The following is a 22,264-nucleotide window of genomic DNA, read 5'->3' on the forward strand; positions in this document are numbered from 1 at the left end:
GGTGGGGGGAAAACATCTGAAGCAGGAAAGGTAAGAGCTTTCTGACGTGAGCAAACCATGGAAGGAATCCAGGTGAAGGTAACATGAGAATTAGAAGGGTATGGGAGATAAGAGCTCCCTGGAACAAGGAACAGCAGTATAGTTACCTCTCGTTAATTCAAATTAATTGACTAGAAGACTCTTCTAAAGTATACAGAACATTATTTTTGGAATATGCCAATTATAATTTTGCACAGTGCTTCAGAGAGAATTAATGGAAACTCTAATGCAGGTGCATATGAAGAACACTTTCATGAAGAATAAGATGGATAGTGATTTCACATGCTTAATACTAAAGAGTGTTTTTAGATGCTAGAGCAGCTTATCATTTTAAGCTAAACATAATCCACCTAATCTAATTACAAGTAAAGTATTAGTGGACTTACAGAGATGAACTATAGCTTTGCTTTATTCAAGATCATCCCAAGTTCAGATTTGGTGGGGATTCTACTAATGACATTTTACTATAGTTTTCTTCAATTCATTTGCCTGTTAATTCAACATATAGATAGATATTGGCCTCTTCTTATAGATAAGAAGTTAGTACTAGATATTAAAGATGGATTTTGAAATTGTTTTAAATCAGAAATTAAGTTGAATTTAATGCAGGGTAACCACATCATTTCTAACTCAATGGACCTGTTTTTTTATAGAACTAAAATAAATTTGGCTCATTGTACAAAATTCCCATGACAGTTGTTTTCTATTTTGGTCAAACCTCATACCTCTAAATGACTGACCAATAAATAAACTATTAAGCTGAGAATACTGGATGTCAAACAGACATTATCTAAAGATTATCTGAGCATTGGATGTTTGAACCCAGTTGGGCCTTGTGAAATATTTCTGCAATTTAGAGCAGCTATTCAGTATCCTTGAGTTACATGATAGGAAACTGTTCTATTTTATTTTGACTTAGTTGGTAGCATGTATATCCTATTGAAGAAGGAGGCAAAATACATCAATTATTACTAAGTGTAATGGTAGTTTACTTTTACTAAACTAAGTATTAAGTGAGGTATTTATAGAGAGTTCTTTAGAATTCAGTAAAAGTTTATATTATCACATTTTATCATGAATTCTCAAAGAGTAGTTTTTATTATCCCCATTTTACAGATGTAAAAACTGAAACTTAGAAGGATTAAGTGATTGTCCAGATAGCACAAGCAAGCAAGTGGCAACTTAGGAACTCAAAACAGGGTAGCTAACCTAGAGTCTGTGTTACTTTACTGTGCTATACAGTAATTGGAATCATTGACAACAATATTGAATAGAAAAGATGGAAAAGTCATGGTGGGGTAGGGGGAATTCGATTTGGAGACAAAATGCAATAAAAATAAAGAAAAATCAGTAGCTGAGCTGGGCACGGTGGCTCACACCTATAATCCCAGCACTTTAGGAGGCTGAGGTGGGTGGATCACATGACGTGAGGATTTTGAGACAAGCCTGGCCCAGGTGTGGTGACGCACACCAGTATTCCCAGCTACTTGGGAGCTGAGGCAGGAGAATCACCTGAGCCCAGGAGGCAGAGGTTGCAGTGAGTCAAGATCATGCCACTGCACTCCAGCCTGGATGACATTTAATAAAAGAAAGAAAAAGAGAAAGAAAACTCAGAGGCTGAAATACCAAACAAGAGCAACCAACAAGAGCTGTGCCATTCTCAATCATGAGGTAGTTGATAAAGGTAGTATTTTAGTTTAGAAAAAATAATTTTAGAATGTGTTTCATTTTTAGGCATAGAAGCAGAAATACTCAAATAATAAAGAAAAAATAGATTTATAAACCATCTGCATAGAGTTTTCCAGCTATAAGTTGAATACGTTACTCATTATTTCAAATCTTACTTGTTTTTCTTCATATAGTCAAAAACAATGGGGCTCAGCCTTAAGCCTGATGAATAATATTATTACTTTCAGTAGTTAACTGAGTATCTCTCTTATTCATGTAGTGATTAGAGGGTGGCATTGTACTTGAAAGCATGGACTGGAGCCAGGCTTCTTTGTCAATACTGACTGCCTGTTACAAGCTATGTGGCCTTCGTAGGATTACTCTCTGAGCACCATCTCTTCAACTGTAAAAGAGAATAATAAGAAACCCATCCTCATAGGAATGTTGTGAGGATTACATGTGTTAATACATTTAAAATACTGAAACATAGTTAAATGTTCAATAAATGTTACTGTTATTACTGTGATAATATAGCAATGTGAAATTATACCTTATAAGCAGGTTCTTGAGAGTTGTTGTCAAATTTGATCTTATATTTATACCTTTTTGCCTGTGATCCTTCACAAATTTAATTAATATCATAATTACCCATTTAGCAATATACTAGTTTAGAAAGCTTTATAATGTCCCTTTCATTACCTTTATCTGCGTTTTTAAAGTTTTTCAATATATGGAAATGTTAAGTATGAGTTAGAATCAGAATTCCTTGACAATGGAAATAAACATAAAAGTTATATTCAGAAATAAAAATGAAGTACTTACACTGGGATCTTCTACCAAAAGCATGGTAAATTAAATTTAAAACATTAATTAGAAAAAATATTTAATATCTTACCCTGCAACCCAGTTTTGATACTGCTTTTATTAAGAATTAGGCCACGTGCAAGGGGCATAAATAGGCATTCTTCAAAAGAGGACATACAAATGGCCAACAAGTATATGAAAAAATGCTCAACATCACTAATCATCATAAAAATGCAAACTAAAACCACAATGGAATATTATTTTACCCCAGTCAGAATGGCTATTATCATCTATGGGGATGCAGAGGAAAGGGAACTCTTACACACTATTGGTGGGAATGTAAATTAGAACAACCTCTATGGAAAATAGTCTGGAGGTTTCTCAGAAAAACTAAAAATAGAACTAGCATTCCATTTAGCAATGTTACTACTAGGTGTCTACTCAAAGTAAAAAAAATCTGTCTATCAGAAAGACACCTGCACTCATATTTATTTCAGCACTGTTCACAATAACAGATATGGAATCAACCTAAGTATTTATCAATAAATGATTGAAATCATCCTGAGTATCCATCAATAATGATTGGATAAAGAAAATGTATATAGAAATGGAATACTGTTCAGGCATAAAAAAGAATAAAGTCAGGTCTTTTGCAGCCGCATGGATGGAACTATAGGTCGTTATCTTAAGTGAAATAAGCCAGACACAGAAAGCCAAATATTACATGTTCTCACTCATAAGTGGGTGCTAAAAAATGTATACATATGACTATATACCCACAAAAAATAAAAATAAAAATAAATTTAATGTATACAAATGGATGTGGAGAGGGGAATAATACATAATGGAGACTTGGAAGGGTGAGAGTGGTAGATGGAGGGAGGTAAATGATGAGAAATTACTTAATAATTACTTAATGGGTACAATGTACATAATGCAGGTAATGGGTACCCTAAAAGCCTTGACTTGACCACTACACAGTCTAGATATGTAATAAGATTCTGCTTGTACTCACCACCTCAAAAAAATTTTTAAGACAAATGTGAGCATGCTTTCTTAAGAAAGAAAAAAAAGGAAAGAAAAAAAGAATTAGGCCAATATAAAAAGCAAATATTGAAAATAGTATTGTGTTTATTTGGCAGACATAGCAAAGATTTAGCTGTTATTGTTTGTATTTTGGTTGTATATTTAATTCCTATTTCACTTATATATTTACTTCACATGTAATTTAATCACATATAAATATATTTCTATATTAAGAGTATGATAAATCATTTTGAGGTATAGTTGTCTTTGAGCTTCAGAAAGAGCAAGGGAGTATAAATTTTGGAAGTATTGATTTATTTATTGATTATTCAATTATTGATTCGTTTATTTCTTGAGTTATTTTTTATTAGTGTATCAATAGAAGGCTCAAAGTGTTTTATTGTTAGTTTCTCTTCCTTTAATGTATGGGGTTTATCATACAGACTTGTATTATAAGAAATTAATGTTTGAACATTTGATGATTATAAGGAAATATTTTAATTTCATTTAACATCTGTACCAGATATGATATATTTAATTATTTTTATTTAAAAGAATCTTTGTAACTTTTATGATTCTTCTGTGGTGCCTCTTTTATTGGGCATTTTAGACAATTGATAAGCATTATTCAGTGGCATATGGTCTGAGTCTGACATGCTTTGAAAAGAGTGCAAGTTCTGATAATGAGGATTCTGTGAAAATGAGAAAACCAGCACAACAGATATGCTTTGAGAAAGTATGGGTTTTTAGCATCTTGAAACAATATATCACACTCAAAAGGACAGAATTGGGCTGCACAATCTGTTAGCTCATTCTTGTCCAATCTGGTCTCCTCCTTTCTTTTGGAGCCAACGTTGTCATCAGCTCACTGAATTATATTCTGACTGGAATGTATTTCAGGCACAGAGTAATGTATCTACTTAAATGGAATCTATCTTTCTACAAAAGCTTTTTTAGTATAATAAATATAAAATGTAAAAAAAAAATCTATTAAGTTAAAGTAAATGGTTCAACAGTTTACATATGTGTCTCCTCCCCCGAACCTTAAAAAAAGATCACTACCTAGAACATAGCTCTTGTTTTTCTTTTATGTATAATATTGAATAATTTTTTTAACAATTAGGTGGTCAGACATATTTCAAAGGCTGTTTATTGGAAAGATACCTATACATTACAACAAATATTTGTTGAACAAAAATGAACTATGGAAGCAAAACTTCCTCTATTAGTGTTTTAATTATGGTTTTTAAAAATTCTATAGCAGCCCTTCTTAACAAGAATCAAGCCTTAATGTACTAAGGCATCTATTTTATGTATAAAATAAACCTGTCTCCTCTCCATCTAGAATAGTAGTAGCTGTCATTGGAAAAATTGAGAAGATGGTAACCCAAGTATTTTTTATAGGGCTTAATTCTCTCGTGGAACCAGGGCTAAGAAAATATACTCTTTAGTATTCAAAGTCACTGAATTTTTCAATTTGAAATATACTGGATTGTTTAAATGAATTGAGTGTTACATTAGGACTATATTACTTTATATAAAAGATTAAATGTGAAAATCTTTGTAAAGTGATAAACACAATGCCTGACATATTTTAAGTGCTCAACAGATTATATCTATTATCATTTTTTAAACTTTCATTATCCTAAGTTCCTGAAAACTTTTCCTCGTCTTACAATGTTTTGATCAAGATGAAACTTATTTTTAAGTACAGTAACAAAGATGTATATAAAAAATTACATTTTCAGATTTGTACTGGCTCCCCTAGTAGTATTTTGTACTTAATGATTAACAGCTGTAAATTTTGCTTTTTTATGATGTTCAAATAATTTGGAATTCAGCCAGAGAAACCATGTAATAAATGAAGTTTTTTTGTGTATGTGATTGTCTTCATGAGGATTTTAAGTCTTTGCCAGTTCAGATAAAGCAAACAGTTCTCTTTACTGCATTGATTTAAGTGAATGTGGGGGCTAGGAGATTGAGAAAGAGTTAGCCTTCCCTGATGCAAAAGGAAGGATATTAATGCCTCACCAGACCTTTCACCAGAGGAATCTTTAGCCTTCCTGTGGCAAATGGTACATTACTGTTGGGGTATGATTGGCATTGCCATGGGGCACCAGAAATTACACAAGTTATATATATATTTATATGAGTTATAAAACTGAAAAAAAAGCTCTCAAACTAATTATAGAAGCAAGGACATAAGTAAATTTGTTCCTTTTAGTGTAAATTGAAGATATTTTTTAGTGTGAACTATTGAACAAAAAATGGGTAATAAGTTGTCACTTGAGAATAGCTAACATATAGTTTATGAGACAAGACAAGCACCTTTCTTTATAACATACATTTGTAGTCAGCTTACATATCCTGTGCTAATTTTAAGGTAAAGTGGATTCTTATTAATATATTTCCATATTCCTGCTTAACAGTTCATAAACTACGTAATACAAGAATATTAGGTGGCCAAACAGAATGAACTATTTGTACATTGCATTCACTTCAGTGAAAGTTGAAAAATAATATTTCTTATGTGTATGTCATTAAATATCACCTAGTTTGTGCAGTGCTTTTTTGATACATTAGTAATTATTATAAAGCTAAAGTTTATTGTCCTATTTTATGGATTATTCTAAATGTAAAATAGCTTGCTTCCACATTTTAAAAACTTAGAAAATTTTTCTGACTAACGAAAATAAAATGAATGAGAATGAAAACAGTTGGAATGTTTCATTATATGGATATTTTGGTTATACATTTTTACTAAACCAGCAGCAGCGACAGTTTTTCAAGCTGGGGATTTTGTGGTATACTTATTGACTTATGCATAGACAAGATATTAACTGTATTGCAGGCATACTTACATACAGTAGAGGTTGTTAATAGAAGAAAAAAGGAAATAAGAGCTGAAGAAAATGCCACTTTTTCATACTTCTATCTCAGGCATATAAAAATTATACATTTACTATTTTCAAGTAGCTTCACTGTTGCTTACTGCTGGAATGTGGTAGTGAAGCTTTAGAGATGTATCCTTCTTTTCAGTGCTTGTGTCTTCTCAAATCACTTGGTCTTTACATTATTCTCCTCATGGAGTTTCCCATAAAGAACTTCCTTATGCTGCATCTTATGTTATCCTCCACTTCCAAGGACAGAGAACTATCTGAGATAAGGAAACTGGGCTTTCTCTTTCGTCTTCATCTGTTTTTTTTGTGTGTGAGAGACAGAATCTAGCTCTGTTGCCCAGGCTGGAATGCACTGGCATGATCTAAGTTCACTGTAACCTCTACATCCCAGATTCATGCAATTCTGTCTCAGCCTCCTGAGTAGCTGGGGTTATAGGCATGCACCACCATGTCCAGCTAATTTTTGTATTTTTAGTAGAGATGACGTTTCTTCCTGTTGGCCAGGCTGGTCTCAATCTCCTGACCTCAAACTACAAGTGATCCACCTGCCTTGGCCTCCAAAGGTGCTGGGATTACAGATTTGAGCCACCACACCCAACCAGAACTGGGCTTTCTATTTAGTTCTTTACAAGAAATTTTGTAAGAAAATAAGATTTCCTCTTTCTTCCCATAAAATTTGTGTTACTTTAAGTATTTTCCATGTAGAATACAAAGTGATAGAATATTCAGAGAGCATTTATAAAATATGAATTTCAAAAACCATTTAGACATATGACAATTTAGTGAGCTAAACTGAAGCTGGAAATATTTTAAAATGTAAAAATCGTGAATATAATAAATGTAGCATTTAAAATAAGTGAGATAAGGCCTATATTAACCTATATTGCTAGAATAATTGGTTATTTAGGAAAAATAAACTTAGATTTCTACCATATTTTCTATATGAAAAATAAATTACAAGATAGTTATTTAAAGTTAAAAACTGTAACAGAAGTTGAAGAAATAGGGAAATCTATATTATATGTATATACTTTAGGAAAAGTTTTCTAAGCAACAAAACATAGGTACCAATGTATAATTTTAAGTCTATAAAGTTAAAGCATAAATAAAATGAAATGCAATTAAAAAAACGGGGACAAAAATATTTATAGCATATTATGGACAAGGGATTAGTACCCTTAATATATTTTTAAAAAATCACAAGCCAATAAGAAAAAAAAAAGATTATTAACATCCACTTAAAAAATGAAAAGACAAACTAGAAAACAGCCAGTAAATATAAAAAGTGTCTATCTGTACTATTGATCCAAGATAAGAAGTAAACAAAATACGCCAGTTTAATTTTTTAAATAGTGTTCAGAGTGTTGAGAACATAGTAACATTAACACTCTAATAGATTTATAGTTGTGTGCCTCTCTGGAAAACAATTTTTGAGTAGTTGTTTACTTAAAATATTTTGAATAGTTGATTACTTAAAACATTCATATCCTTTTATTATTACTGAATTTACATAGAAGGAGAATAATAGTATTTTCTATTATAGGGCTTTAGGGAAGATTAAGTGCACATGTAAGATTACTGTTATTATTTAAAATTTACAGTTATAGAAATGGGCTTGGAGAGGTTATGTGACTTTTTCAGGGTCACTAAATTCTGTAAGAAAGCATAAATCGGAACAATTTCTATCTGTCTACAAGTCTTATGGCTGATTTTTTTTTACTCTTTTTTGGTCGTATTTTCAAAATTTTTGTCACTGAACTTCAAAAACAGTATTTTTTACAGCAAGAGATGAACAGAGACACTGAAATATTACATCCTTTTTAATGGTTATACTCATTAAAGGACATATCATTTATCTACAGGTTTTTTCTCTTGATTCATAAAAATAAGACTGATAATATTTCAACTTTAGTGTGTTTGGAGTACATATTCTCACCAAGTAGATATTCTTTTCAGTTAATTAAACTTTAATCATAATGGTAGATGGGACATATATTTTTATGTCCATATAGTAACATAAAAAAACAAAATTAAATATAGTCTTAATATGAAATTTTTAACATTAATACATCTGTGTATTGTAATTGTATTTTTATTGGCAGATGGAGAACATCATTGCAACAGTAAGAGATTCCAACCTCAAGCTGACACTTGCTTTCGGAATAGGAATGCATCATGCTGGACTACATGAGAGAGACAGAAAAACAGTAGAGGAACTATTTGTAAACTGCAAAGTTCAGGTACTTTTCTTTCTCCATTGAACACATATTTAAATGTAAGTTAAAAGTTATATTTTCCTTTTATGTAAGATATTTTATTTTGCTTTTTAGGTTCTTATTGCTACAAGCACATTAGCCTGGGGTGTAAACTTTCCAGCTCATTTAGTAATTATTAAGGGAACAGAATACTATGACGGAAAAACAAGACGTTACGTGGATTTTCCCATTACAGGTAATTTTCTTAAATTCACAGAAACACATGAAACTCTATTTTTAGCCTTAGTAAATTTGAATTTGAATAATTAAAAATTTGAATTTCTACAAATTAAACTTTTAAAAATTGGTCACCTTTAAACACATGATAAGCAATTATAGACTTTTTGTTTCCAGTTAAAATATTATACAAAATATTGCTGCATTATTTACTTTTACTTACACAAAAGTCAGTAAATAATAAGTAATTTAAAGTACTTATTATTAAGCCGACCAAAGTTGGTTTTATAAATAGATAAAAGTACTTCTTAGTGGCTATTAGTGAAATTCCTTAGTAAATTATGACTAAGTATTACTTTGCTTAGTTTTAAATGTATTTCACTAGAAATGATACCTCATGGGATTTCTAGAACCAAAGTATTTGTTGCTACAACTTATGCATGAAGAGTCTATTAGGATATTTTAAAACATGCTAAAAGCATTTTCAGTGGGTTTGAAAAGGAAAATACACTCAATGTATATTTTCACTAAATGAATACATGTAAAAGCTATATTATTTATAAATCATTGGTTTTCTTAGAGATTTATGTAGGCTAAAAGAAAGAAATTTTATATCGGGGAGTAGGGAAGACAAGACCTAAATGGGTTCATTATTCATGGGGAAAATAATCAAATGACTCTGCTGAAAAGACTTTTCTGTGTATGTTTTATTTTTTACTTTTTCTAATTTAATTAAAATAGTAATATCTATTAAACAACATTTTAAAGAATTCCACTAAAAGGAATTTTCATCTTTCTTACATTTATAAATATTAAGAGAGACCCTTTTGGGGACTCAGTTTTCCGTCATAGTTACTTGCTTATTTAATTATCAATTTTCTGAGTGAATTATACTAATTTAGGGAACTCACTATAGTAGTAGCCATCAAGATAGCAAACATATTATTAAAATATTCTGTTTCTTTTGTTATTTGGTTGATTATAGAAGCATGCCATCATCAGTAAATATACCTTGTGCTATATGCTACATTTATCTCTTTGTTCTCTCTTTTAAAGATGTCCTCCAGATGATGGGGCGTGCTGGGAGGCCACAGTTTGATGACCAAGGCAAAGCTGTAATTCTGGTTCATGACATAAAGAAAGACTTTTATAAAAAATTTCTTTATGAACCTTTCCCAGTAGAATCAAGGTAAATCTTATTTAAATAGATTTATTTCATGACAAGTTGGTATTTTCTGGTTGTATTTTATTACAGAAAATCAGTAAAAGTGATAGCTTAAAAGATTTATACTATAATGTGAAAATATAATTAACACTTTATCACAATATTCAATTATAATTTAAATGTTAAAAAAAGAACTTTTTAAAAATAAGCAGTATAGTATAGTGTTCAGTCACTTTGACTATCAAGCCAGATGACCTGGGTTAAAATCTGAGCTCTACCATTTACTTGCTTGATCTTGAGCAAGTTATTGAACTCCTCAGTGCCTTATTATACCAGTTGTAAAATAGAGATGGTAGCAAGACCAGCCATCTCATAGAGTATTAATAATGATCAAATGCATAGTGCTTAGAACTGTGTCTGTCACATAGTAAACATTTAATAAAGTATTAGCTTTAATAAAGTATTAGCTTGGTGAGAGTTTTCATAGTACAGTTGTACAGTTAATAAATAAATATCCAAAATAAAGGGACAGGTAATTAATGATTTAGGCTGCTGACTTATTTGAGAATTATCCTATACCTCTTTTGGAACCCAGTAACTACTACTCCTTTTACAAAGTCCTCTCTCGTATTCCCAGCTGAAAATAACCTTTCTTCTCTCAGATTTATGTAGTTTTCACTTATAAACACTTACCACTTTCTACCTTTTATGATAGTCCTTTTCTGTATATTGGATCTCCTTTACCATATTCTAACTGCATTAAGGACAAAACATTTGATTTATCCTATATAGAGTGATTGCTTCTTTTTATTCTTTTATAAATGCTAATAATGTTAATTTTAAAATCTTAGAAAGTCAGCCAGGCGTAGTGGCTTACACCTGTAATCCTAGCACTTTGGGAGGCTGAGGCAGAATTTGCTGGAGGCCAGGAGTTTGAGACCAGCCTGGGTAACATAGATCCCGTTTCTATAAAACAATAAAAATAAAAAAATTAGCCAGGCATGGTGGTTCGTGCATGTGGTCCTGAGTTGGCAGGAGGGTCGGTTGAGCCCAGGAGTTTGAGGTACAGTGTGCCATCACACCACTGCACTCCAATTTGAGCAACAGGGTGAGACCCTATCTCCAGAAAAACAAAAGAGAAAAAAAAATGAGTAGTCTAAGTACCAATTTCAAGAATTTAGGAAAAAACAGCAAATTGAACTTTAGAAAAGAAAAAGAAAGATAAGTGTAAGAATTAATAAACTGAAAAATAAACATAACTAGAGAAAAATCAATAACACCAAAAGTTGGTTCTTTTAAAAGATGAATAAAACTGATAAATTTTTTAGTCTAAATATCAGGAATGAAAAAATACCATAGACTGAAATAATAATATGATATTAACAACCTAATGCATATCATATTTAAAATTTACATCAAATAGTAAAATTTCTTCTAAAAATTACTAAAACTGACCAAAAAAAAAAAAAAAGATAGAAAATCTAGTCTCTCATCTCTTAAAGCAATTCAATCTGAAATTCAAAGTATTTTAGAAAGAAGTCTTCTGACCCAGATGCTTCATTAGTCATTTCTTAACAACATTTAAGGGTGAAATAGCATCAATCTTACACAGTCTTCTTCTAGTAGTAGAAAAGGGAAGAATACTTGCCAACTTGTTTTATGAGAACAGAACAACTTGGATACCAAAACCTGATAAGGAATTTACAAGAAGGGGATATAACAAAACTCTCACTAATATTGATGTAGAAATCCTAAACAAACAATAATTAATCAAATCAAGCAATGTATAAAAGATAATTTATATCTTATATATAATGCAGTTTATTCTATAAATGCAAAGATGATTATTTGAAAAATGAATTCACCACATGAACAAAAATGAGAAAAATTACAGAATCATTTTGTAGATCTAAATAAATTGATGAAATTCCATACCTATTTATAATAAAAAACTGTTAGCAAGCAGGAGTAGAAGGGAATGTTCTTAATCTGATAAAGAGTACCTACAAAACATCTATATCAAGCATGATAATTTATGAGAAGATATTGAAAGCTTTCCCTTTGAGATAGGAAATGATATAGGGATTTTGCTCTCACTTCTTCCAGTTAGAATTAAGCTACAGACCCAAACCACTGCAATAAGGTAACAAAAAGAAATGAAAGTACAAATATTCTTTTGAGAAGGAAGTGACTAGAAAAGCAAAACAGGAGGGCTTCTGGAACACTGGCTATGCCTGATGTTGATGTTAATTACACAGTTGTGTTCACATTGTGAGAACTGAGTTGTGCCTATAGAATTTATATAATTTTCTCTGTGTATATATACTTCAGTAAAAAGTTAATGAAATTTTTTTGTTTTGTACCTCAATATGACCATTATTAATGTTTTATATATTGCATAGTATTTCATAGTTTATTCCTTTCTTCATTAATGTGCACTTAGAGAATTTCCAGTTTTCTCCTCGTGTATAATGTTGCAGCAAAAGGTTTTCTTCCCTATTCTCACATGTAAATGTTTCTCTAGCAGGTCATAATGAAAAAGTGAAATTGCTGGTTCATAGTGATTATTCAGAGAGATACTACAAATTTGATCTGAAAATTGACTGTACCAATTTATAGGTTGCTACTGGTAACCTGAGAGTAACATAACTTTTTTTTTTTTTTAATTCAGCTTATTATGGCCATTTTATCGTGTCCTTTGCAAAAACTATTTTTAAAACCTGCACATTTTTTCATGAATTATAGTTTTAGTTTTTTCTTTTGTCAGACATTGTTAAATTTTTTATACTTCATGTAAGAAATTAAACTAAACATTTTGTTATACCAGTCTTTCAACACATCTGATTATCTTTTATGCTCTACAATACCTAATGCATAATGTCTTATATCACTAGGGACTTCAATAGTTGCAAATTAATGAAGGGAATATATTTGCTCACTTGTGTACTTTAAATAGCATCTCTTTCATGTCAACTCTCCTTTAATCTGCATCAGTACTTACTCCATACTTACTCCAGTAAGTACCTGTGATCTTCCTTCCTCTGCAAGATATCTCTTCTGTTGCCTGCTTTTACCCCACCTATCCTGGCTGTCATCAACTCCTGAAAGTCACTAACTTTCTTTTTGTCAGCTTGTATTTATTTTCCATCTAGCAGTTTATTTCCCAAAAATGATTGATGGTGGTAATTGTCATCTATTGAGTACATAACCATGTGACAGGCACTAGTGATTGCTTTCAACAAATTAGTACTACTGTTAACTTACTTAATCTGGAAAAATATCATTACAGTACTTTTGTGACATTCTCTCTGACAGCCCACTTTTTATTCATGTTTAAATGAAAAATAAACTTTTTTGAAAGAAAATGAGAACACATGCATGTACTGGTGAATAATACGGGTTTGCCTGAGTTCATGATACAAAGTGATTTATAGACTCATGGTTAAAGTAGATTGAAACCAAATTCCCACTAAATAATTTGGAATGAGTTATTTACAAAGTATACAATGTTATATACTAAATATTTAAGTTGTATAAAACAAATTTGTTTTTATCTTAGAACCTAAAATCTGAATCTTGATGATGTGAGATAAATTTAACCATTTTTAGTTTAATGATTATGTTTGTTTCCCATGTCTCATTCACTGTATAGTTTATTAGGAGTGCTCTCTGACCACTTAAATGCAGAAATTGCTGGGGGTACAATTACATCTAAGCAAGATGCAATGGATTATATCACCTGGACTTACTTTTTCCGACGTCTTATCATGAATCCCAGGTAAGTGCAAGGGCAGTTTTATATATACCTTTCTGTTTTGCCCTGAAAAAAGATACATTTGAAAGTAATAAACTCCAAATTAAGGTACATACAAAAAAAGGTAGAACTTTGGAGTTTATGTCTAGGTATATGAATTTGTCTGGAGAATCAGATGATTTCTCTGGTATCACAGTATATTAGAATATCAGTAGTTATATGCATTTGTTACTTCACCTATTTTAAGTACCTTAGGCCATCCTGAGGAGTTTGCTCTCTAGTTGAGACATGAGATGCCTGAAATCATTAAGAAATATGCAGAACTATATAGTGACTGACTTAGATGCAGTTGGAATTCAGAAAAGAGTGAGGCTTGTGAAGTTGTAGGTGGAAAAAAACTTGTGGGGCATTTATAAAGATTAATAAGAATATTACAAGAGAAAATAAAATTGAGGCATGATAGAGTATCACTCCAGACAATGTGTTAGATCTTCATTTGGCACTTACTATTTGTCAGATAGTAAACTAAACACTGGGATGTGGAAATGAGTACATGACTCCCTGTGTTCTAACAGCTGATCTTTAGTGTGGGAAAAACACATATAAGTCATTACAATGAAAATTATAAATGCTCTAATAGAATGATATTTAAGCCAATGAGAGTGACAGTTTCACCGAAAAGGTGACACTTCATCCAAATCTTGAATCAGGAACATGAGTAGAAAAGGCAGAAGACACTTCAGGCAGACTAATATTAGCCCTTATAGCCAGCCAAGTCTTAACAGCCTTAAGAGTCCAGTCAGTATTGATAAATGTAGCTTCAATTGATTTTCAGAAGTAATAGTTTATCCACTCTTGACCATTCATATTTTATATGCTAGTTCCTTCAGTAGCCACCTATACATATGTTGAGATACCTGGCTGGGCTGTCATTGTTATTCGGACATACAATCCTATACCCAAGCTGTTGCCATGTAAGTTCATAAATCCAGAACAGATACACCAATAATTTGTTTTTCAGAAAAAGCTATTAGATTAACAACTATTAGTTTCTGTTGGACAGTAGTAGTAACATAAGTAATGACTTCTAGCCTCAAAAATCATAAAATTTCCCTAAAATTATAAAGTATAAGCATTTGAAAATTAATTATTTTATTTCTTAATTCTGTAAACATTTATTTAGGACCTACTATGTTCCAGGCACCACGCCAGCCACTTTGAGGTGTATTAGTAAACCAAACAAAAACTTTTGGTGTCCTGCCACTCATGTTCTTTCAGCAGAGACAGTAAATTTAAATATTTTTTAAAGGTAATCGATGTTTAAAAGGAAAACAGGATAAGGAAGATTGAGAGAGCCAGGAGGTGGCCTGGGGGAAGATGGGAGATTACAATACTGCATTAAAAAGAAAGTGAGGGTGGGCCTTATTAAGGGTGCTGATATTTCAGACAAAACTTGAAAGAAAGATGTAAGAAAGTGGACCACATTCTAGAGATTAACATTTCAGGCCAAGGGAACAAGAGAAGTTCTAAGGCAGATGTGCCTGGTGTATTCAGGAAACAAGGAGAAGACATGGCTGACATAGAATAAGTGAAAGCAGGAAAATAGCAGGAGATGAGGTTGGGGATGTGGAGGGCCAGTGGTGATACAGGTCATGGGCGGTCTTAGAAACTATGGTAAGAATTTTGACTTTCATTCTCAATAAAGGAGGAACCATTGCAGGGTTTGGAGCAGGAGACAGACCAGATCTATTTATGCCATTAGTCAGGTCAACGATAATAAATCCTGTAAATGATTTAAACTTCCTTTTTGTAAAACAAATCTTCAGATTCATTTTTTTAATCCATTCAAACATGATTGAGATAGAAAAGTTGAAAATTCAGGATTGAAAGAAAGTAGAAAGAATGATAACAAAGAGAAAGCAGCAGCTGCAGAGTTAAAATCATACAAAACCAAATTTGAGGCAAAAAAATACAAGGGACAAAGAAGAATGGATTATATTGGTAACAAACAATCATTAGAAAGTTATAGTAGTTTACAGATGTTTAGATAACTAAAAATAACATCAGATATATAAAGCAAAAATGGATTGAAATTCAATTAAAATTATAGCCCAACTAATTAGTCATGTTGAAAGACATTAATACATCAAAAAGATAAGTATTTCATAAAAAAGGGAATTCAAATAATAATATCCTTGAATTTGTGTCTATAGTATCTTTGTACATATGCCCCTAGCAAAATATCAGTACTTACAAACACTAATGGAAAATTTGTATTGAAAAATTTACCGTGAAGTGAACCACAAAGAACATCTCAACTTATTTCCAATGTAGAGATCATAAGGCTGCATTCTCCTTGTGTAATATAATAAAACAAGAAATAAAAATAAAAGTGATGGCAAAAAAAAATTAACTGCTTGGGATTATAAAACTTTTACTCTAGTGAAAGATGAAATCAAAAGGTATAGACTGGCCTATACAAAAATAAAAATTAATAACAATAAATTTAAATGAAAGCACAAATCCTTTTTTTATTGCATTTTAAAAAGGTTTTGGGGTACATGTGAAGAACATGCAAGATTGTTGCATAGGTGTACACATGGCAGTGTGATTTGCTGCCTTCCTCCCCATCACCTATATCTGGCATTTCTCCTCATGCTGTCTCTCCCCAACTCCCTACCCACTGCTGTCCTTCTCGTATTTCCCCCTGAGAGACCCTAGTGTGTGATGCAGCCCTCCCTGTGTCCATGTCTTCTCATTGTTCAACACCGACCTATGAGTGAGAACATGTGGTGTTTGATTTTCTGTCTTGTGTCAGTTTACTGAGAATGATGGTTTCCAAGTTCATCCATGTCCCTACAAATGACACGAACTCGTCTTCTTGATTGCTGCATAATATTCCGTGGTGTATATGTGCCACATTTTCCCTGTCTAGTCTTATCATCGATGGGCATTTGGGTTGGTTCCAGGTCTTTGCTATTGTAAACAGTGCTGCAATGACCATTCGCATGCATGTGTCCTTATAGTAGAACGATTTATAATCCTTTGGATATATAGCCAGTAATGGGATTGCTGGGTCAAATAGAATTTCTATTTCTAGGTCCTTGAGGAATTGCCACATTGTCTTCCACAATGGTTAAACTAATTTACCCTCCCACCAACATTGTAAAAGTATTCCTATTTCTCCACATCCTCTCCAGCTTCTGTTGTCTCCAGATTTTTTTAATGATTGCCATTCTAACTGGCATGAGATGGTATCTCAATGTAGTTTTGATTTGCATTTCTCTAATAACCAGTGATGATGAGCATTTTTTCATATGTTTCTTAGCCTCATGTATGTCTTCTTTTGTAAAGTGTCTGTTCACGTCCTTTGCCCACTTTTGAATGGGCCTGTTTTTCTCTTGTAAATCTGTTTTAGTTCTTTGTAGATTCTGGATATCAGCCCTTTGTCAGATGGGTAAATAGCAAAAATGTTTTCCCATTCTGTTGGTTGTCGTAAATGACTGTTTCTTTTGCTGTGCAGAAGCTGTGGAGTTTGATTAGGTCCCATTTGTCTATTTTGGCTTTTGTTGCCAATGCTTTTGGTGCTTTGGTCAGGAAGTCCATGCCTATGCCTATGTCCTGAATGGTTTTGCCTAGGTTTTCTTCAAGGGTTTTTATGGTGTTAGGTCTTATGTTTAAGTCTTTAATCCATCTGGAGTTAATTTTAATGTAAGGTTTCAGGAAGGGGTCCAGTTTCTGCTTTCTGCACATGGCTTGTCAGTTTTCCCAACACCATTTATTAAACCGGGACTCCTTTCCCCATTGCTCTTTTTTGTCAGGTTTGTCAAAGATCAGATGATTGTAAATGTGTGGTGCTGCCGCCGAGGCCTCTGTTCTGTTCCATTGGTCTGTATCTCTGTTTTGGTACCAGTACCATGCGGTTTTGATTACTGTAGCCTTGTAGTATAGTTTGAAGTCCGGTATTGTGATGCCTCCCGCTTTGTTTTTTCTTTTGCTTAGAATTGACTTCACTATGCAGGCTCTCTTTTTGTTCCATATGAAGTTTAAAGTGTTTTTTTCCGGTTCTGTGAAGAAGGTCATTGGTAGCTTGATGGGGATAGCATTGAATCTGTAAATTACTTTGGGCAGTATGGCCATTTTCACGATGTTGATTCTTCCTAACCATGAACATGGAATGTTTCTCCATCTGTTTGTGTCCTCTTTATTTTGTTGAACAGTGGCTTGTAGTTCTCCTTGAAGAAGTCCTTTACATCCTTCGTTAGTTGTATTCCCAGGTATTTTATTCCCTTTATAGCAATTGTGAATGGCAGTTCTATCTTGATGTGGCTCTCTTTAAGTCTGTTATTAGTGTATAGGAATGCTTGTGATTTTTGCACGTTGATTTTGTATCCTGAGACTTTGCTGAAGTTTCTTATCAGTTTCAGGAGATTTTGGGCTGAGACCATGGGGTCTTCTAGATATGCAGTCATGTCCTCTGCAAATAGAGACAATTTGATTTCCTTCTTTCCTATTTGAATACCCTTTATTTCTTTTTCTTGCCTGATTGCTCTGGCTAGAACTTCCAATACTATATTGAATAGGAGTGGTGAGAGAGGGCATCCTTGTCTAGTGCCAGATTTCAAAGGGAATGCTTCCAGTTTTTGCCCATTCAGTATGATATTGGCTGTGGGTTTGTCGTAATTAGCTTTTATTATTTTGAGATATGTTCTGTCAATACCTAGTTTATTGAGGGTTTTTAGCATAAAGGGCTGTTGAATTTTGTCAAAAGCCTTCTCTGCGTCAATTGAGATAATCATGTGGTTTTTGCCTTTGGTTCTGTTTATTTGGTGAATTACGTTTATAAACTTGCGTATGTTGAACCAGCCTTGCATCCCTGGGATAAAGCCTACTTGCTTGTGATGGATAAGCTTTTTGATGTGTTGTTGCAATCAGTTTGCCAGTATTTTATTGAAGATTTTTGCATCTGTGTTCATCATGGATATTGGCCTTAGGTTTTCTTTTCTTGCTGAGTCTCTGCCAGGTTTTAGTATCAAGATGATGTTTGTCTCATAAAATGATTTGGGAAGGATTCCGTCTTTTTGGATTATTTGGAAGAGTTTCATAAGTAATGGTTTAGTTTCATACCAGCTCCTCTTTGTATGTCTGGTAGAATTTGGCTGTGAATCCGTCTGGACCTGGGCTTTTTTTGGGTGGTAGGCTCTTAATTGCTGCCTCAACTTCAGACCTTATTATTGGTCTTTTCAGGGCTTCAGATTCTTCCTGGTTTAGGCTTGGGAGGATGCATGTGTCCAGGAATTTATCCATTTCTTCCAGGTTTACTAGTTTATGTGCATAGTGATGTTTGTAATAATCTCTGATGATGGTTTGGATTTCTGTGGAATCTGTAGTGATATCCACTTTATCATTTTTTATTGCATCTATTTGATTATTCTCTCTTTTCTTTTTTATTAATCTGGGTAGTAGTCTGTCTATTTTGTTGATCTTTTCAAAAAACCAGCTCCTGGATTTATTGATTTTTTTGAAGGGATTTTTGTTTCCCTATCTCCTTCAGTTCTGCTCTGATCTTAGTTATTTCTTGTCTTCTGCTAGGTTTTGAGTTTGTTTTTTGTTTTTGTTTTTTTTTAATCTTGCTCCTCTAGCACTTTCATTTTTGATGATAGGGTGTCGATTTTAGATTTTTCCTTGCTTCTCCTGTGGGCGTTTATTGCTATATATTTTCCTCTAGACACTGCTTTAAACGTGTCCCAGAGATTCTGGTATATTGTGTCTTCATTCTCATTCCTTTCAGAGAACATCTTTATTTCTGCCTTCATTTCATTGTTTTTCGAGTCAACATTCAAGAGCCAGTTGTTCAGTTTCCATGAAGCTGTGCAGTTCTGAGTAAGTTTTTGAATTCTGAGTTCTAACTTGATTGCACTGTGGTCTGAGAGACTGTTTGTTATGATTTCCGTTCTTTTGCATTTGCTGAGGAATGATTTATTTCCAATTATGTGGTCAATTTTAGAGTAGGTGTGATGTGGTGCTTAGAAGAATTCTGTGGATTTGGGGTGGAGAGTTCTGTAAATGTCTATTAGGTTTTCTTGTTCCAGGTCTGAGTTCAAGTCCTGGATATCCTTGTTAATTTTCCGTCCCAATGATCTGTCTAATATTGACAATGGGGTGTTAAAGTCTCCCACTATTAATTGTATGGGAGTCTAAGTCTCTTTGTAAGTCGTGAAGAACTTGCTTTATGTATGTGGGTGCTCCTGTATTGGGTGCATTTATATGTAGGATCGTTAGCTCTTCTTGTTGCATTGATCCTTTTACCATTATGTAATGTCCTTCTTTGTCTCTTTTGATCTTTGCTGTTTTAAAGTCTATTTTATCTGAGATGGGAATTGCACCTCCTGCTTTTTTTTGCTCTCCATTTGCTTGGTAAATCTTCCTCCATTCCTTTACTTGAGCCTTTTTGTATACTTGTATGTAAGATAGGTTTCCTGGATACAGCACACTGATGGGTTTTGGCTTTTTATCCAATTTGCCAGTCTGTGTCTTTTGATTGGGGCATTTAGCCCATTTACATTTAGGGTTAATATTGTTATGTGTGAATTTGATCCTGCCATTTTGATGCTAGCTGTCTGTTTTGCCCGTTAGTTGATGCAGTTTCTTCATTGTGTTGATGCTCTTTACCATTTGGCATGTTTTTGGAGTGGCTTGTACTGGTTGTTCCTTTCTATGTTTAGTGCCCCTTTCAGGAGCTCTCGTAAAGCCGGCCTGGTGGTGGTGAAATCTCTGAGTACTTGCTTGTTCGTAAAGGATTTTATTTTTCCTTCACTTATGAAGCTTAATTTGGCTGGATATGAAATTCTGGGTTGAAAGTTCTTTTCCTTAAGGATGTTGAATATTGGCCCCCAATCTCTTCTGGCTTGTAGGGTTTCTGCTGAGAGATCTGCTGTGAGTCTGATGGGCTTCCCGTTGTCGGTAACCTGACCTTTCTCTCTGGCTGCCCTTAGCATTTTCTCCTTCATTTCAACCCTGGTGAATCTGAGATTATGTGCCTTGGGGTTGCTATTCTTGAGGAATAGCTTTGTGGTGTTCTCTGTATTTCTTGGACTTGAATATTGGCCTACCTTGCTAGGTTGGGGAAGTTTTCCTCAAGAATATCCTGAAGAGTATTTTCCAGCTTGGATTCATTCACTCTGTCACATTCAGGTATACCTTTCAAATGTAGATTAAGTATTTTCACATAGTCCCATATTTCTTGGAGACTTTGTTCATTCCTTTTTACCCTTTTTTCTCTAATCTTGCCTTCTCATTTTATTTCATTGAGCTGATCTTCGACCTCTGATATCCTTTCTTCTGCTTGGTCAATTTGGCTGTTGAAACTTGTGTGTGCTTCGCGAAGTTCTCGTGTTGTGTTTTTCAGCTCCATCAATTCACTTATATTCCTCTCTTAGTTGTTTATTCTCATTAGCATTTCATCAAATCTTTTTTCAGGGTTCTTTGTTTATTTGCATTGGGTTAGAACATGTTCTTTTAGCTCACGGAATGTTCTTATTAGCCACCTTCTGAAGCCTGATTCTGTCAATTCATCACACTCATTCTCCATCCAGCCTTGTTCGCTTGCTGGTGAGAAGTTGTGATCCCTTTTAGGAGGAAAAGTGTTCTGGTTTTGGGTATTTTCATCCTTTTTGCAGTGGTTTCTTCCCATCTTTGTGTATTTATCCACCTGTCGTCTTTGTAGTTGTTGACTTTCCGATTGAGTCTCTGAGTGGACGTCCAGTTTGTTGATGATGAAGTTATTTCTTTCTGTTTCTTAGTTTTTCTTCTACCAGTCAGGCCCCTCTGCTGTAGGACTGCTGAGGTCCACTCCAGGCCCTGCTTGCCTGGGGATCACCTGCAGCGGCGGCAGAACAGTAAGGGTTGCTACCAGTTTCTTCTTCTGCTATCTCTGTCCCTGGATACCCACCTGATGTCAGTCTGAGGCTCTCCTTTATGAGGTGATTCTTTGGATATACAGGGGTCAGCAAGCTGGTTGAGGAGACAGTCTGTCCTTTATAGGAGCTCAAGTTGCTGAGCTCTGAGCTCCCTTGTTCATTCAGAGCTGCTGGGCAGGTACATTTAAGTCTGCTGCAGCAGAACTCATAACCCCCCCCACACACACTTTTTTTTTTCCAGATGCTCTGTCCCATGGAGTTAGGGCTTTATTTAGGAGTTTCTGTTGTGCTGCTCCCTTTTTTCAGGGCTGCCCTGCCCAGCGAGGAGGCAGCCCAGTCACTGTCTGCCTACAGAGGCTTTGCTAAGCTGCTGTGGCCTCTGCCCAGCTGCCATGTGCACTTCCCTGCATTCCTGTTTATATGTGTATAATTAGAACTGCCTCAGCAACAGCCGCCTGTCTCAGCAATGGTGGACTACCTTTGTAGTGGTGGAGTGCCTCGGTAATGGCAGACACTCCTCCCCCACAGAGCTGGATCATCCCAAGTTCAGCTGTGCT

At 33.8% G+C, this 22,264-nt stretch overlaps 1 protein-coding gene across 2 annotated transcripts in view; it reads left to right on the plus strand.

Annotated features, from left to right (window-relative positions):
• ASCC3 (activating signal cointegrator 1 complex subunit 3) overlaps window positions 1-22,264 on the plus strand; it is a 337,355-nt gene that overhangs the window by 226,025 nt on the left and 89,066 nt on the right. For both annotated transcript variants that reach the window (XM_074397671.1, XM_003922908.4), the window contains exons 31-34: window positions 8,540-8,677; window positions 8,768-8,888; window positions 9,926-10,058; window positions 13,687-13,812. In XM_074397671.1, coding sequence (XP_074253772.1) covers window positions 8,540-8,677; window positions 8,768-8,888; window positions 9,926-10,058; window positions 13,687-13,812 — 518 coding nt within the window. The remainder of the gene's footprint in view (window positions 1-8,539; window positions 8,678-8,767; window positions 8,889-9,925; window positions 10,059-13,686; window positions 13,813-22,264) is intronic.

Source organism: Saimiri boliviensis, chromosome 4, assembly GCF_048565385.1.
Source record: "Saimiri boliviensis isolate mSaiBol1 chromosome 4, mSaiBol1.pri, whole genome shotgun sequence".
Classification (NCBI taxonomy): Eukaryota; Metazoa; Chordata; class Mammalia; order Primates; family Cebidae; genus Saimiri; species Saimiri boliviensis.